The sequence below is a fragment of the Lissotriton vulgaris genome, chromosome 6, assembly GCF_964263255.1.
Source record: "Lissotriton vulgaris chromosome 6, aLisVul1.2, whole genome shotgun sequence".
Classification (NCBI taxonomy): Eukaryota; Metazoa; Chordata; class Amphibia; order Caudata; family Salamandridae; genus Lissotriton; species Lissotriton vulgaris.
In genome coordinates, this window is record NC_141694.1 from 19000379 (window position 1) to 19018747 (window position 18369).

Sequence of the window (18369 nt, forward strand, 5' to 3'; positions counted from 1 at the left end):
CTTACAATGTTTCTGCTGAACATTCTTTTAGCGAGTTACCTCCACATGAACTTTCTTACAGACTTGCGCTGCGCAACAACACATTCATTAGTATGCTACATCATTCCCATCAGACTAATAATGCTACAAACTGCTGGATATGTGGCCGACTCCCTCCCTACCAGAATTACAAGGGAGCTCTGCCCCTCTTTCCGTACCCGTTCACTCACAATGGCTCCTGTGGTGCATGGTTTAAAATAATTAATTCCTTAGATCCTGATATTGCTGTTTTCGAAGGGAGCTGGGTTTGGGGAAACTTGAACTTAGTTCTGCTCGACATCTGTTACCCTGATAAGGAGGGACTCCCCACTAGAATAGGAACTGATCTAGAAAATGAAGTATATGGATTAGGTAATTACACAATTAACCTTATGATTCTTACTGTTGAATCCGAAGCTGCACCAGTTCTGCCCGCTATGTCAGTATTACCAGTCACTGGTGAATTATGTGTCAGGAAGAAAGGTTCAGTACACTTAGGTCATAGTAAATGTACTACTGTGGTCGAATTCAGTGATCATGGTAAATCGTCCTTTAAAGCTATCCGTCATTCTTATTTTGTTTGTGGTCATACAGCATACATACGTTTACCTCCAGATTGGGATGGTACCTGTTATATGGCATTCCTTCTGCCACCTGTTTTTCTAGCTCCTCCTGATTATCACAGAAATACAAATCTAGTAAAGAACAGACTCAGAAGAGATCTCCCGCTTGTCGACTACACAGAAACGGCATGGGAACAATACACCGATTTTAATAAAGGATTCTTTTTCTTTTTAGGCCCCGTCCAAAATAGTAAACTAATACGCAGATTAACTAGAACACTTGAAGCAGTAGTGAATGAAACTGCCTCCGCCCTAGGTAACTTAACCGAAGAGCAGTCCGCCATGCGGGTTGTTGTCCTTCAGAATCGTCTTGTTATTGACGTCATCTTGGCAGATAGAGGTGGAGCCTGTAAGGTCATCGGGTCAAGTTGCTGTGTTTTCATTCCAGAAAACGCGCCATCTGTATACAAAGCTATTACACGTCTTCATAAAATTGCCAATCTGATACATCAGAATCCAGGCACCTGGACTTGGTCCGGTTGGTTCTGGACAACGTTAACCGCTTGGGGATGGAAGATCCTATCCTTCCTAGGCATTGGCCTAGTCCTAGTATTCAGCTGCTGCCTATGCTTACAGTGTGGGCCAGCGATTTGTGGACTGTGTGCCACATCATGCATTGAACATTCCAGTTTTCTTTCAAGACGTGAAAGAAAGAAAGAAGAGCAAATGATGTTACAAGAACAAACTGATCGATTCATGAGGATCGATATATCATGAAGGGTCCGTAGGGAACAAGGAGGGAATGAGGAAATATAAACTTTATGGTCAAGTTGTGTTCCCTAGCGTGTACCCCACCGTCTCCATGTACCAGCTTAAAGTGCATGTAACTTCCCTCCTGTGCCAGCTATGAAGACGCAAATACATTTGCGTCCAACGTTAACATGTCCTCTTTCAGACCCACCCTGAATGGGTTGAATAGTCCGTTCCTAAGTATGCTATGCCAACGTCTTTTTGTAGTGTACTTTACACGTTTTTCAGCTCTGGCAGAGTAGGCCCTGAATTTCTGCCATCGAGCCTTTTTCTGGCTTCTGACTCTGAAAGCCTCAGCCCAGGCTGTCTCTGTACCCGTGAACTCTGACTTACTTCCAGCGCGGCCCACCGCGCTTAGCTCAGCCTGCTGCCTCCCAAGACTGACTACAACCTTCGAATTATCTGTTCCGCTCCTCAAAAATACATTCCTGCCTACTAGTTTCAGTAAACATCCCCCCAGCTGCAGAGCCGAAGGGCCGGCCTGTCTCCGTGCAAGTAATTCATAGCCTCTGTTACCATGCTCCCATGGAAGGCCCATGCCCCCACGCTTCTCATGCAGACACTTAGGCGCTTATACACTCACTCACAGTCAGTATAGAATAGCTTCTGCCCCAGAGACCTTTTCCGTTCAGATAATATGGTTCCCAAACATCAGATATCAGATATGATAGAAGTACAAGTTGATCTGACATGCCAGACTTCTGTCTCTTTCCGTCAGTGTAAATGTCAAGTCCCCTGCACCCTCCAGTTTCACGTCAATCACACGTCATGCAGCTGCGCGCGCATCCAAGCCTCCGATTTCTGCTGACATTGCAACATTTCTGTTTAGTGCCACCCACATATGACACCTACCTGTGACGTTTCTAGCGCACACCTCTAGTTCACGCCTAGTCCACGCCTTCTGATTACGTACTAGTAACACGTGGATGCTGTTATCTTGTCTTCTCTCAGCTGTTACGCCTCCTATATTGGTTTCTATGATGTAAATTAAGTATATAAGCTATGTATTGTCAATAAAATATTGCTCTATCCCTTCCTGAACCCTTTGTGGTTGCAGGAACCTGATATCCAGTTCCGGAACGATTCCTTTTTAAGGAATAAAACCCCTAAGAACTCTAACACCACGGACTCTGTTTCTTTCTTTCCGATTGAGTTATTATTGATTAAGTACTTACCTGCATAGAAATTAAGACGGTAAATTAAATATTTACGACACTTCTTAGCCACTTTCACTCTCTATTTATGCCACCCAACACATCTTCCAATCACCCGTTTACAATCATTTTACACTATCTCTCCCTCTTCTCTCTCTCATACAATTACTTTTCCTTCTTCCAAATAACTCATCACCCTCTCTCTCCCGCTGCCCCTCTCTCAGTACATCATTGCCCCTGTGTTCTCCCCCCTCTTGCTTTCATATCACATTTGTTGACTGTTCATTTATTTTCTCCTCATATCTGTCCCCACCTTACCACCACACCTTCTCCTTCAATCATGATCTACACCTTATTTCCTGCTTCCAACCTGCTTATGCTCATGGTCACCACTTGTACTCGCACTACTTCACATTATGTCCACATCTTCTTTAGCCCCTTGATGGCAAACCTTCACCTCTTCCCACTCACTCTCTCTGCTCTGTCTGTCTCCCTTGCTTTCTGTGGTATCTGTGTATTGTTTTGTGTATTACTGTGCTATTTATTGCCACTTTATGTTCATCTAGTTTGTATTTCAATTGCTCCTGTGGCTACTGCCTGCCGGTTGGAGGATGTTGCCTTTCAAAGTGGCTAAGGACTTGGTTGCAGGCTGGTGACCGGAGTGGATAGATTTTCTTGTTCTCATGGAATAATACTTGGGATTTTACCATCTCTACTGAATTCAAATTGTATTTTATCTACCCTACTTCCACATTTGTCAATGTAGATACTTGAACAAGTTAAAGTCACTGGGAACAATAAGAACACCCTCTTAAAAAGAGAGAACTTTTGGATCCGCCTCATGTCCACTATGGCACCGAATGGTCTCAATGATCGCATGGAATTTTTGTGCTACCTGTAATGTATTGTTATGCAGATGGTTTTGTGCTCACGCTTTTTCCTGCATTTTACTTTTTCACCTTTATCAATCAAAGCGATGTATCTGTTTTTCATTGGTTTTTCTCCCTTCTAATATGGCCTCTACCCATTCACCTTCTTTGTCTCTGGTTTCTTTCCTGGCTACGTTAGACTCTTAGTCCTCCCTCTATGTTTCTGTTCCCACCCCCTTTACTTTGCACCGCAACAGCGTCTTTGCTGATTGAACACTGACTTTGCGGTACTCCGCGAAGTGCTACACACCACTGCTTGAAGTAAGTACCCACCTTGGGACATTTTGAGACCCTGCTTATATATTTTTTCACTCGGGTTCTGGTGAATCGACCCTACTGTGTGTTGCTGCACGTTTGTTTTAACGCGTTTATGGATGCGCTCGATTTCTTTCAGCGTGTGTACACACATGATCTATCAGAGACTTCTTTGTTACACTGGGTGATATCTTTTAGGCATTTGCATTAGGCGGATACCTGATCTTTCCTTTGCTTATCGTTTACATATATCAGATTCTTTACTTAGGTTGACACTTTTGTATTTTATCTTAAGACCACACATTTCTGGGCACAGTGTTTTGCATGTGAGCACCTTGTTTAGTGAGTTTTTCTGTATACATATAGATACAAGTTTGAATTGTTCTTTTTGGATTGTTTTGTAGAGTAATCCCCTGAAGAAGGGCGTGGCCCGAAATGCATCGGGATTTGTGATAATTTACTTTGAAAAGACCTATCTTATGATGGAAATTTACTTTTGGATATCTTATGTTGATTGAACCATGAAGCAGCAACTTCAACAACTGTTGAATAAATGGTGAATACTAAAAAAACTATTCGTCGCTCTATCACCATTAACCTTTGATGTTTAATTGAATCAGACCTACGGGTCCTCATTGTTGTGCACAGAGGTGCTCTCTCTCAACAGAGTGAGCTTTGTATGAGTTCCTTGGTTTTCACACTGCTTGGTCAGACAGTGTTTCCTCTCGTAGCACACTACACCTCTACAAAGGCGATTACCTTGCAATAACTCCAGCTGTGCGAGCTCCCTTCCGCTTTAGTATCTACCCTACTTCCACATTTGTCAATGTAGATTGGATAGAAGGATTGGATGTGTCTTTTGGGTGCCCTTTTGTTTTTTTTCCTCGATTTACAATTCACTTGGAGGAACAGGAAACTTCTGCACAGTTGGTGGCCTCTCTTTTATTGAGCTATGGGAGCTGGTTATGGCCTGTGAATGAACTTGGACTGCTTTATTGTGGTTCTTTGATTTTTAACAAGTGGAATTTTGGTGAATGACCCTTACTTGATGTCTCTGTGTTGTTATCCCTGCCCACAAGTATGTGCATGAGCTGCTACTTGAACGCGGGTGTGTTGGAGTCTGATCGGCCTATTGAGCGTCGGTAAAGTGGGGAATGTTTAGACACAAAATGTCCTGGAAGTGTACTGGCAGTGAGTCATTGCCCACAGCCCTGTTCCTTGGGGAATGCAAGTTGCCATTGCATTGTGACGCGCTGTGTGGAGGCAATTTCCACATCATAGTAACACACTGAGTGAGGCAATCAGCTGTTGCCGTAGCACCCAGTGTGTACTCTCCTATCAACATTCCTTGTTGCCTGGGAACTTGTGCATTCCCCTCAAGCCCTATGTGCAGCTGCGACTTTAGGCCAAATAGTCTTACAATGCATGTCACAACTCAGCAAGACAAGTGTATCAGGCAAGTTTGGAGGAATGCCGACTTGCATGTGCTTCCTGCCATGAAGTATGAACGCTCTGCTGAGGTAGCTTCATGCTGCAGGGTGATCTCCAATCCGCCACGGTGGGGACAAGTTATCATCTTGCTTCTGTACTTCCTGTTGTATCCTTCCTGAGTGTTTGTTACTTTGGAAGTTGCTTTCCAGGTTGTTACTCTTTCTAGGGTGTTAGTGCATTCAAGAACCTACAACCTTTATGTGCTAATCAATGGAGCAATTGTGTGATACAATTTCAAGTCTTTGTTTTGCTTGTCTTTTATCTCCTGCATTCTGATCTATTTCATATATTCTATTACATTCTCTCTTATCTTTGGGCAGGAAATATGCAGAAAAGTTCTCCTTCCCCTTTCTTTCTGGTCTCTCCAGTGATTCCTTGGATTAAGTGAAAAAACATTATTATTAATTATTTGAAAGTATGTGGACCAAATATGTCACCAGAAATGAAATCTGACATGATGTTACTTCATTGTTTTGGTGCAGAAGGGTAGGATATTTTTGACAATCTTCCTGATGCTGATACGCAGGAGGATGGTGATGGGGAGCATGTGGGAAATAAGTTTGAGAGGACAGTAAGGAAGATGGAGGACCGTTCTCTACCCAAAGTCTTAATTATCCTAGAGAGGTTTCTATTTGGCAGAGGGAAACAAGGTCTTGATGAATCTGTTGAGGAATTTATTACAGGATTACCAAACTAGCATTGTCCTGCAATTTTGACATGGGAGTGGAAGAATGTATTAGAGATTAATTTATGTTACTGTGCAATTCTGATAAAATTAGAAAGCCATTGTGGTCTAAAAATGATCTCACAGCATCCGAGATCATCATTATTTCAAAGAGTGTTGGGCATTCAGTGGAGTTTATCAAAGAGTTACAGAAGCAAAAGGACCACTCATCCCCTTTTCAGGTTGTGGGCATGAATTCTAAGAAAGATGCTGTGGGTAATACTGTTTCCAAAGCTGAATTCTTCAGATCTGTTAGCCCAAATCATTTTCCAAAACTTTAAAGAATGTCCTGGGGATAAAGCGATCTGCAAGAATTGTTCTAAAAGATGGCACTATGCTAGGTGTTGCATATCGACAGTTGTCAAGGACAAAGTTGTTGAAGTGAATGTGGTGGGTAATCCCTTGTTATTGCAAGAAGTCAGTTGTGTAGTGAATGCAGGTTGTGAGTATCCTTCGAGCAAAGTGGTGGTTAATGGAACCCAGATCTCCTTGATAATGAAATCTGGTACCAAGTTGCCGCTCATTTCTGATACTGACTTTGAGAAGAATTTTCGAGGGAAAATTAAACTTTTAGGTGGAAAGCGAATTAACCTGTGGGGTATTTTGTAGCTAAAATTGAGCTCTGGGGGAATGCCATTCGATGGGGATAGGATTTCTAGCTGGCCAGAACAGAAATTGTTGGGAATTTTCCTAGCTCACAATGCAACTCCCCAATGGCAAATTAGCAATGTCAAAATTGAGAAAACCAGTTTCTCCGACTTCAGGGTGGATTTTACTAAGGAATTCCCAGAAGTGCTTTTGGATGCAAATGTGGGTGTTGAAGGATGTATGTATTGTATTCAACCCATGAAAAATACAACACCAGTTACATGCAAGGTGAGAAATTGTCCCATACATTTGCAGGATGCTGGTAAGCAAGATTTGATCTGATTGTTTGCTGCTGGGATTACAGAGGCTGTTGAAGCCTCAAAATGGGTCTCTCCCATTGTGGTGGCCACCAAAGGTTCAGATTACATTAGACTCTGCATTGATTTGAGGCAACTCAACAAACAGGTGATGAAGGACAAGTTTCCATTGCCTAATATCACAGAAATGGTCAGTATACTGAGTGGAGGTAAGATTTTCTCCCCTTTAGACCCTACATCCACCTACCACCAGGTTTGCCTGAGTCTTGAGTCCGAGAACTACACTGCTTTCATAACCTCATTTGAGGTCTTCAGGTTTAATTGTATGTCATTTGGGTTATCCTCTGATGCTTCTGTTTTTCAGAGGCTTCTGAATGACATTCTAGGAAATATTCCGGGGGTCAATTTTTTTCAGGCTGATGTTCTCATCTTTGGCAACAGTCTTGCTTCTAATGTAAACAAAGCAAATGTATGTTGAGCTTGCCAGAGGTCAGGCACACACACACACACAGGCACACACAGACATCCCCTCCCTCTCTGCCCCTCCCCCCCCCCACTTACCGGGCTCTTTCCGCGTCTCATCTTGTGCACTCCCACCGTGCTGTTTAGCACCCGGCGATCCTCAGCTTGTTTAAAATATTTTGCGAGGCATAATCGCATATGGGCTCCAAAGGTTAGAACGCTGACCCTCCTTTTTCACAAGACCTTGTACCGGTGGCTGGGTGAGAGAGGAGGGTTTTGTGGGTGGTTTGGAAAGTCGACCAAAAGTGCAAAGCGGCAATAATCGCACCCGAGCCTGCTCCCTCCACTCCAGAAAGAGGGGGATGTGACGCACTGTGGTTCGGCCCCCTCTAGTGGCTCAGTTGGGAATCTGCAAGCACATCCGCCTCTTACGTTCTCCCTCTCACGCGCACGTACGTAGCCAGCACTGTATTTTGGGAACCGAGCCTCTTCTTCAGTTCTATTCTGAGCTTACAAAAACATCTAATCTGGTGAGTAAAATAGAAATGCTATTGAAAGTAAGCATTCATTGTGGTAATGCACACACCACACCATCCATTCCTGTGGCGTTCACTAGAGAATCAAGGCGGCGGCAGACACTGTGCAAGCCACAGGAGCCTCAGTTTATTGCTGTAGTGATTCTACAGAGGTGGGAATAAGCTGAGTATATTTTAAAACTAGAGAAGTGTTAGAAAATCCAGCGTTTTATACACTTTGCTCTCACCGTACGTACGGTGGCAGAAGCAGGATTTACTCAGAGAAGCCGCCTGAGTGTTAAAGATGTAAAATTCAAAATGTTCCTGGAAATACTTGCCCTTGCGTGCCGATGTCGAAACAGCTGCAGTACTGGTCATTGTCGTGCTCGACGATGCGATGCACACATTAAATCAGTTAGCACATGGCTGTGCCGAAGGAGTAGGGAACATGGATGTGGTCACGTTTTCGTTTCGGAAGGCCACCTGCGAGACCTGTCGACAGTGATCGCTAATTTTCCTGAAACTGCTTTCTCACCGAGAGCACATCCCCCTGTTTGACTTCCAGGCACCCGCTAATCTCTTCTCATGAGGGGATGATGGGCCAGAAAGCTGGCAGTGAGGTGCAATGTTGGCAGAGTGTTTTCGCACGTATCCTGAAGCATTTTACGACTGCGACATATTGACACTCCGTGAATTCTTCTTGAGAACTCCTCTTGTCTTAGTTAACAACCAGTTCATCTTCGTTCTGCTGTACAAAGACAAACATTGTTTGCTTTTGTGTCTTTGTATCTTGGAATTGCCCCTTTATTGAGGATTTCCAGAGCAGCTCTTTGCAAGTGGCTCTTATCAGAGCAATATTATCTTATTGTCACCAGGAGCTTCATAAAGTGCCACTTATTTACGGCTGAACTGCCGAATGTTTAAATGGCCCATTGAGTTGCTGGCACTTTCTCTGTGACGCCTTACGGTGCCCCGTATGTGTCAAAACACACTAGGTGCCTTCTAGTGACCTTTGCACTGCTGCATGAGCTAATTTCGTTCTTTTTTTATTCAGTTCGTTAACTTAAATGGCCTCAGTGGTAACCTGGCCCCAGTTTATTTCCCAGGGTGAAAATCTAGCCAATAAAATGTTAACGTTTTAGGAGCGCTACGGGCAAACAGAGCCCAATGAGTCTTTTCATTTGCCCTACTGCATGGCAAGAATGTCAGGCTTCTTTTTCGCGAGGATAGCTCCAAATCCAATAGCAAACATATTTCCTTTATTACTGGCTTTTGTTCTAAACTAAAGGGGAAAGCGTTCAAAGTGGAGTGTGAAGAGCTGAAAACACATGTTGCAAATGGATATAAAAATGATTCTGAATATTTGACCTATCTTACCGCTTTTCTTTAATGAAGCAGAGAGTGTTGCTTTCCAACAGTGATGTACTGCATGTTCTGTGGTTTGTAATATCTTACTTGAGTGGTTTCACTTTATTATAAATTGCTTTATTCACTGTGTTGTAACTCAGCAAACTTGTTGAAGCGTTGGCTATGATGCACAAAAAGGGATCTAAAAAGAGAGCAGAATTCTAAAAAATCTTATCACTAGAGGCACAGACAATATACAAGCAAACGTGAGTGCTGCAATTTCCTTCAGTGATATTATGCTTGTTGTGCCTTAAAACTGGCATTACTGCTTCGTTTCTCTTTGTAATACAGACTTACATGAAGGTGACCCTTCATCAGACAGGTACCACGTTGTCCCTTAACACTTTGTCATGTATAGAAACGCCGTGTTCAGGTTGATGTTATTGCACAGTTACTTAAACCCATTGCAAAAATGTTTGCAGCAATTCATAAAAATACAAAACACAAAGAAAGGTCGTTGCCTGAAGTGGGACCTCAAAAGACAAAAATTAGAATCATGTTAGTCACTCGTGGTAGTATATGCCTAGTAAAGTCACAACAACTAGCCACTAACATTACACAGCAGTTGTCACAAATGTTAAAACAACCCATTTGCTAATAATTATCTCCTTTAATCTATGGGTCTCTTCTTCCTTACAGATATGAATTTTCACTTTCAAATTTAATAATTAAGCGAAAAGAAACACTAATAACCTATTAAGCACTCTACATAGTCCATAAACTTCAAGCAACAGGCTGTAAGTTGTCGGATGTCACCCTTTTAGCAAGTAACATTGGGGTCTCTATGTTTTTGCAGTCCTAGCTGTATGTTATTAAATCAATCGGCACCATAGAATCTGCTTTATAGCTACATGGGCGATAGCCGATGCTGATAGTTCCGTATTTCCACCTAGCATACAATTATTTCAATGCGAACAGCTGAGAGTGAAGGGGGGACTAATTTACACTTCAATGAAAGTGGATGTTCAGGTATTCCTGACTTGCTCCTTTCGCGGCGAAGGCTAATTCATTAGGCATATTCTATTGTTCTATTTATAATATAAGCTTTGCCTCTGTTCTTTTCTGTTCTTTGCCTCTGATCTTATTAACTTTTGAAGGTGATCCAAGGAGGTTGACTGTCCCACGTTGTCACCAGTTTAAAACGCAGTAATGCTTTTCTCAATTTATTTGACTCAGGTTTGTTTCTAATGAGCGAGGGTTTGTTTAATTCCTGCCATATCAAAGTAGAGTTTGGTGGTGATCTAATTCTTGTTAAGTAGGTGACATAGTTTGGTGGTACTGAGTAAATTTGCTTCAGCATAGTAAATTCAAGGTGAGTATTATCTTCTTCAGTATCATGAGAAAGTTACCACAATGATCGTTGAGGGTTCCATTGTGCCAAATCAACCAAACAAATTATTCTATCTGGAACAGAAGCAAAGCTATCTGTAAGTGTTGCCATTAATTATGCCTTTATTATTCTTAGTGTTGGGCTTAGTGATGGACCAGAAAGTTGTTTACTTAGTGGTAAGAAAACAAATGTTCATTTAGAAACCTTTGCCTTCAAGGCCTTCAAGAAAGAGAGGTAGTCACTCTTCTCTTTAAGCCATATTCCCAGGTACGCAACATGTGTTATACTTTTGTTTATTCCAAGACAAAATGGCAATTTTTGCGCAATCTGTTATCAAAAATTAAAACCATGGTCTTTCAATGTATGTTTAATTTATTTGAGTGTCAGTAAGACTGCAAAGCAGTTAATGCCTGGTGCAACCCAATCACCGTCCTTTCTAACTGAACACATTCAACTGCATATTGCAGAATAGCCACAGTTTGGTCACCCAGTTTTGAATAAAAGAGACTAGCACTGTAAATGGAGGCACCAATGTCACCAATATATTAATTAAAAAGCAGGGGTACAGAAACAGAGTCCTGCTTCAGACCTCCATTAGTACAAACTGTGTCTCAGGCAATGGTTGATGTCCCCAGGTTCCCCTTGACCATGTATCTATGTATAGCGCTATAATAGCTCCCAGAAGAGATGAGAAATGCCTTAATTTGCCAGTTTTGACGAAATTGACTGCAAACCACACATTTGAAAGCAGTCTTAAAATCAATAAACACTGCTTAAGGAGGTTTGTCTGTGATGTGAGTTCCCTAATCTAAAGCAGGGAGAGAGCCATTAGGGTGTCCACTGTACAGTTGGTAACCAGTGTAAAAGTTTGTATTAGTTTTTATACCTCACCAAAATTTTAAATTACAGTGATAGATTCTTTGCAAAATATTTTCCTCCTACATCCAGCAACACAATCAAGAAAGAGATAGTTGTCAGGAAGTTGGCGAGCCCCCCCCTTTAATTTGTTAACAATATAGACACCCGCCAGCTATTTGGAATTTTTTAGTTAAAAAGATGTGGGTAAAGAGCGATGACAACATATCTCCTCTATAGTGGCATAATATGTTTTAAAAATTAGCTCAGGAACTTCTTTGGGGGTCAGGGGGGCCCTCATGCTTTTACTGACTGCAACATCGGTATAACTCTGAGGGGATTTAGTTCCTAATGCACATCACTGGTGCAGTTCATGAGATCTTCGCCAACGTTCAGTAACATAGAATAAATGTACTGAATCCATATATTGGTTGCTGTTTCATTGCTTGCTGGGCCATTGCTATCCCTCCTAAAATTATGTGCCTGCAAGTAGAATTGCGAGCGTTCTTGGACTTACGATCAGTGCAAATCTCTAGGCATGGTTTATCCTTAAACTCCCTCTATGTTTAGGTCTCGCTCTCGAGACCTATTGTCACCGAGATGCCTCTCAAGGGAGACAGACCGGGGCACGAGTGGCGATTCGGGACCGTGGATGCGCACGTACAGGCACACGCGCGCGCACATCTCTTGCTCCACATTCACACTCACGGAAGCACACACACGCGTGCACACACACACACACGCAAAAGCAGTCACACAGACACACACCCCCACGACTAAGCCCCACTTACCGTATCAGCGGCCTCAGCCGTCACTCCTGACTTCTGCTGCCACCGCTCCTCTGGGCCGGCCATCCACTCCGTGGGCGCATAGGACGGAAGTCCCGCCCCACGACAGCCGTGAGCGTGCACATCCCGACACCGGAAGTTCGGGAGAGTGCACGCGCACGGCTTGTTCCTCTTGTGACTCCTCCGGCGTCTCAGGCAGCCTTCGTTAGTTCAACCACACAGCAGGACAGCCCTGCCTTCCTTCGTTGATCAGCCTCCGGTGTGCAGCTCCAATCTAGCCTGCAGGGGGAGGTTAGCACATGCAGGGGAGAGAGATGCTTGAAACGGCTGCAACGGTTGCCATATCAAAGTTATTGAAAGATCCCAGCTGGCCAGCATTCCTGGTAGAGCCGCTTCCAGTAATCAGGAACTTGGAGCAAGCACAGAGCAGTCTTCGGCAGCGCAGTGCCGTGCCCCAGCAGCAAGCCTCTCATGCCGTCCCGACTCACAGATCAGCGGTCTACCAGTGAGTTACTAAGGCCCTTGGAGTCACCACAGCACCCAGTGTGCCTTCTCCATTGTGGCTCTTGCAGTAGTGTTTGCTGGGAGTAGTCAATGGGATACCTACAGACAACTAACACTCAATGTTGAAGTAACAGAAACTAAGCTGATAGGCTCCAAGATGTTGAACCGAGGCTGATCTTTGGATTTTGATTCCTTTAAAGCATACATCTTTCTCAATCACCTGAATGCTCAACCTATGCCACAATACACAAGTCCCCCCAAAAAATGGTGAGACAGCTTAGTCAATGGACAATTGGTGCAACACGATTGCCCTTCACTTTGATAAGTAGAATAGGAAAGAAAGCATGACATTTAGAGTAGATTTAGGAACATCCATGCAGAGCACAACCAACATGTGTAATAACAGATATCTCCATTTGCAAACTGATACTCTTGCTTTAAGTTATCACATTTTGTCCTTTCATTGAGTTGGGCTGTCATAAGGCGTTGTTCGGGGGTAATCCTCTGGTCAGGGGTAAAAAAACAGTGCAGTGCCACTGTAAAAGGGATATGGTAAAGGTGCAGTTAAGCTGCTATGTCTGCAGAGCAAGCCTCCCTCTGCAGCAACAGCGCATACTCTGACATGGCATCGAAGGGATTTTCACCACCTCCCGCCAAAGATGGAACAGAACGAGCATGAGGTAGTGACTATTACCCTGAGTCTTTGTCACTGAGAAATACTAATTGTCTTCACTCGCACTTCTTCACCATCGACTGACGGTAATGTGACGCCTATGCCTGTGTGTGTGTGTGGCTCTGTGCGTGTGTGTGTGTGTGTGTGGCTCTGTGTGTGTGTGGCTCTCTGTGTGTGTGGCTCTGTGTGTGTGTGTGGCTCTGCGTGTGTGTGTGGCTCTGTGTGTGTGTGTGGCTGTGTGTGTGTGTGTGTGTGTGTGTGTGTGGCTCTGTGTGTGTGTGTGGCTCTGTGTGTGTGTGTGTGTGTGTGTGTGTGTGTGTGTGTGGCTCTGTGTGTGTGTGTGTGTGTGTGGCTCTCTGTGTGTGGGTTTGATGCAAATGCAATAGGTCTCGTATTTGCGAGAGATTAAGCTCTTGGGATTGTAAATGACAATGCCATTTATTTATCTGTTTTCAAAACCAACACATAAATAAAAAGTTTGCCATTTATAACGCCAAAAGCTCTAACTTTTCCGAAGGCGAGACCGTTGCATTGTAAATGCTTGTTTAAGGGAGGTAATGAGAATGAAAAAAGTGAACCGAGAGGTAAACAAATGTCCTTCTACTCCAGGAGGACGAGGTGGGGTAGGAGAGGGAGAGGCAAAGGAATAAAGGAGATACATGAAAACAAGGTCCTGCACCAAGAGGAACTGAATGATGTTAATGCAATTAACTTGACGGACAAACCCATCGATGCAGACATGAACTCACAAGTATATGAGGAGCCTCAAATTGAAAAGAGTCTTTAATCTTAAACCTTGCACAAATAAAAATTCTGATACAACTCACCGAGATGTAATGTGCAATGATTTAACTATACAAGATGAACACAATACAAGATTGCTACTATCTATATCTGAATAGAAGAGTGACCCCCTACACAATGAGCAGGGATTTGAGTGATCTGAATGTACATATGGATATTAGCATAAGCAGTAGCCTGAAAGAAAAATCTAAATGGACACCGCAGCTACCGGCTGGCAGCAATCTGGACATTCTCCACAAATACTACAGACACACAATCACCATACACCAGCAAAAGTGACAACCTCACAAAGGGGGAAAGAGAGGCACTTCACACACTACAATCAGATAGGGAGATCACATTCTGCGAAGCAGATAAAGGAGGGAATGTGGTTTTAAGGAACAGCTCAGACTATGAGCAGGACATACATTCACAACTCAATGACCCAACTTGCTATGAAGCACTGTCTTCCAATCCTATCTGGTCCCTTGTAAAACATATAAACTCCAAACTTAAGGGCTGGCATGACCAATGCCTTTTGGACAGAAACAAATACACATACCTGATGGTTGACCGCCCTTGGTACCCCTGCATCTTTACTCTGCCCAAAATCCACAAGAATCTTCCAGGAACGGTAAAAATAACCTGTTACCTTTCATTAGGAAAACCCCAGAAATTCACACACAAAATTTAAAGGCTAATGGGACCTTGTAGTTAGGTATGGTAACAAGATCTTAAATTATGTTAAAAAAACTAGATATTCACTGAAAAAAATAAATGTTAATGCAGTGCTATAGGTGGGTATGATAATAAGATGTTACTTTATGTTAAAACGTACATATTCAGTGGAATAAACAACATTATAATTAGGTATTATAAAATCATATTTTTGTTAGAGAAAGAGCTCAGAAATACATTGAAAAATGCTTCAACCCCCCCTGAAAATGACATCAGTTAGTTAGAATTCAGTGAGCTAACTGCATCTTGCTATCCCCCCATGATCTTCTTATCATCTCATATACTATATCGCTTATGAAATTTTCAATGACATTATTGATACATCACTGACGACAGCTGAAATGATATAATTGATGTGATCATCCAAGCTACTGCTCCTTAGACTCTATAAATCCCTAAATCATTTTAGGAAACAAACTAGGTAGTGAGGTGCCAACAGACACATACATCAACAAATGAGTATATGTACATGTCTGCATGTCCAAAATAAAAATAATTTCACATGTATTGTTTTTCTGCCCCACCGATGTTGGCCTCGCAAAGTATGACTGGTGCAGATTTGCAGGAACATGGTTATCAGTTCAAGCAGCGTAGCCCGGAGAATTTTACATACTGATTCATCACCCTGCTATGCATTCCCGGGAGCAAAGTTCTTGAGATCGATGTGGACTATAAGCTCTCAATCATTCGGGCCGATTCACAGAACTAATTTAAGACAGAATCCTAAACGTACTACTTTTGGTATTCACAGAAGGCATTTACTTGTAGTAAAGTTAGGATTTAGTCTTAAGTTTGACTTAAGACAAACTTAAGACAAATTTAAGACAGACTTAAGACAGATTTAAGACAGACTTAAGACAAAATCCTAACTTTACTACTACTAAATGCCTTCTGTGAATACCAAAAGTAGTACGTTTAGGATTTTGTCTTGAGTTAGTTCTGTGAATCGGGCCCATTGACTGCAAATAATTTAACCTGGAATCACGCCACCTGCAGATGTGAAATTAGTACTCTATTACTGAGCTGCAGTGCTTTTTAAAGATCCTAATGCCTTAGTTACCATTTGATAATACCAATGTTGCTGCTCTCCATCTTCTGAATTTGTTTTATCATAATGTATTAGGATGAATTAGTTCTTTTTACTTAAGATTATTTGTACAAATGTCATAGTATTTTAACTCATTGTTTTATTCTTTTAATCAGTATTTTATGCTCAATACTGCTATGACATATTGTTGAATAAAGCTCATTTATTTTGATTAATTGATTGAGAAATAATTAAGTCTTGGAGACTAGTTGGATTTACTAAGGTAAAAGTTGGATGATGTACAATTAAACTACCAATAAAATGTTAAGTATAATCTTTACTTTGTTTAAACAAGGTAAAGACTAGGGGCTACTAGTATGAGTCGCAGGCCTAAGATTAATAAAACATAATAGGCTGTGGCTTGTTTCAAAATTTGGTTGCCAAAACATATTAGAAAATCTAGATCTTAGTCTTAGAATACATTGTTCACCTGTGGATTTCTGCACACATGCTGACACTGTCATTTAGTGCTAGTAACAATGTCTATATAACTAAAGACTTATTTGGTGCTGAAATATATTCCCCGAAATTCAATAAATAATCCGAGACATTGAATATAGTTTAAAATTGTGTAATCGATGACTTACTAACAGTAAAAGTCGCAGCATGACTGTAAGCATTGTGAAATTGGTGCATGCCAAACTGCATATGTGTAAAATATTTTTACAAACTAGTGCCGAGTTGTACATAGGATCTGGTTGGTGGCTAATGAATACATGTAAAACAATTGACTTAAAATTCTACATCACTTGTGATATTTTTCAGGTACAACTTGTTAAGGTAAATAATAAGGGTGGGAGTAGTTCACGAAGTAGCGCTACGCGTAGCTACACAAAATGCACTTCGCACTACGCGAGCTACGCGTAGCACTATGTGAACTGCTTAGTGGCATGTTCGCACTGTGCAAGATACCATTTTGAATGATTGCTGACAGGCATCCGACACTGTGCAATCATTCAAAACAGCATCTTGCACAGTGCGAGCTGTACTTTTCTGCCGCTCGAGTAGATTTTTACTCGAGCTGCAGCTTTCTCAACGCGGACTGGTAGTTTCTCATCACGAGCAGTCGTGAGCATGCGCGACCACTCGCAATGAGAAACATGACCTCCCCGCGTTGAGAATCTCGCGGGAGCTTTATTTTCCACGCTCGCGATCGGCAACTTGATGTTGCTGATCGCGAACGAGGAAAAAGTCTTGGGAGGATGTCATTTTGCTTGCTCGTGGTCACCAACTTGACGTTGAGGACCGCGAGCAAGCAAAAAATAACTGCTGCACTGCACTATGCTACGCTACGCATGTTTGCACTGTCCTCCGTGCAGTTCGCTTAGTGCGAAATTGCGCAAACTTCGCAAACTACGCGAGCGTAGCATAGTGCTTTGCCCAGGGTTATTAAATGACGGTCACACATTCTTTTAAATGGAATTCAAGGTTTAATGGATTGACAATCACTTTAATACTTACGCAGTCATTAATGGGGCAAATTCACAAAGTTAACTTACTCCTGTGAGTACTTTACATGTGTAAGTTTACTACAGCATACATTTCTGAACACATTAATGTCTACAGAGATACTGTGTTTCTTATACAGCTAATTACCAGAAAAAAGAAATATATCTATTAAAGGTGGGTGAATTCATTGACATGCTTCATGTTCTGCATGTTGCTAAAAGGTTGTAATAAGTAAAGACAAAGCTACCCAGCTGCAGATTGAGCCTTACAGACAAAAGTAAATTTAATGAGAAAACAATAGTCTTCACTTCTTATTGTATATTTCTATTCTCAGGTACTCAGTAAGATCGCAGAAGAAGAGAACACTAGAACAAATTACTCATTCGTGAACTTGTTTAGAACTCCAGAAATGAGAAAAATCTCTCTATACACAGGGCTGGTATGGTAAGGGAATTTTGTGTATATGATAAAAAAATGGTGACCGTACATTTTTGTTATTCTAGGATGGTGAAGTCAGATTTTTACCAATGTGTTCTTGCCTTTGTCTCATGTAGGTTTGGTGTGGCATTTTCCTACTATGGAATCAGCCTCAACATCATAGGTTTTGGGATGGACATGTACATGACCAACTTCATTTATGGAGCCATCGAAATACCATTCAGGCTGACCCTGTACTTTTTAATGAAGAAGACAAGTCGACGTCAAATACAAGCCTGGAGCATCTTTGTTTCCGGCTTCTTCATAGGCATCAATACCGTCATTCCAGTCTGTGAGTCTTTCCCGGAAGCATGGTTTCTGAAATAATTTTTATTAACATTTCTTGTATAGTGTCCGCTATATAACAAAGAAGAAAACAACAATTTAGGCTGAGTATAATACTTGTCATTTGTCACTAATACACTTGAATTTTCGGATAAAATGCTTGAATT

The 18369-nt window shown here is 42.0% G+C and overlaps 1 protein-coding gene across 1 annotated transcript in view; it reads left to right on the forward strand.

Moving 5' to 3' along the window:
* LOC147706709 (solute carrier family 22 member 7-like) overlaps window positions 1-18369 on the forward strand; it is a 130828-nt gene that overhangs the window by 87050 nt on the left and 25409 nt on the right. Inside the window, exons 6-7 of the mRNA XM_086925850.1 lie at window positions 17775-17884; window positions 17995-18209. Of these exons, the coding sequence (XP_086781976.1) occupies window positions 17775-17884; window positions 17995-18209 (325 nt within the window). The remainder of the gene's footprint in view (window positions 1-17774; window positions 17885-17994; window positions 18210-18369) is intronic.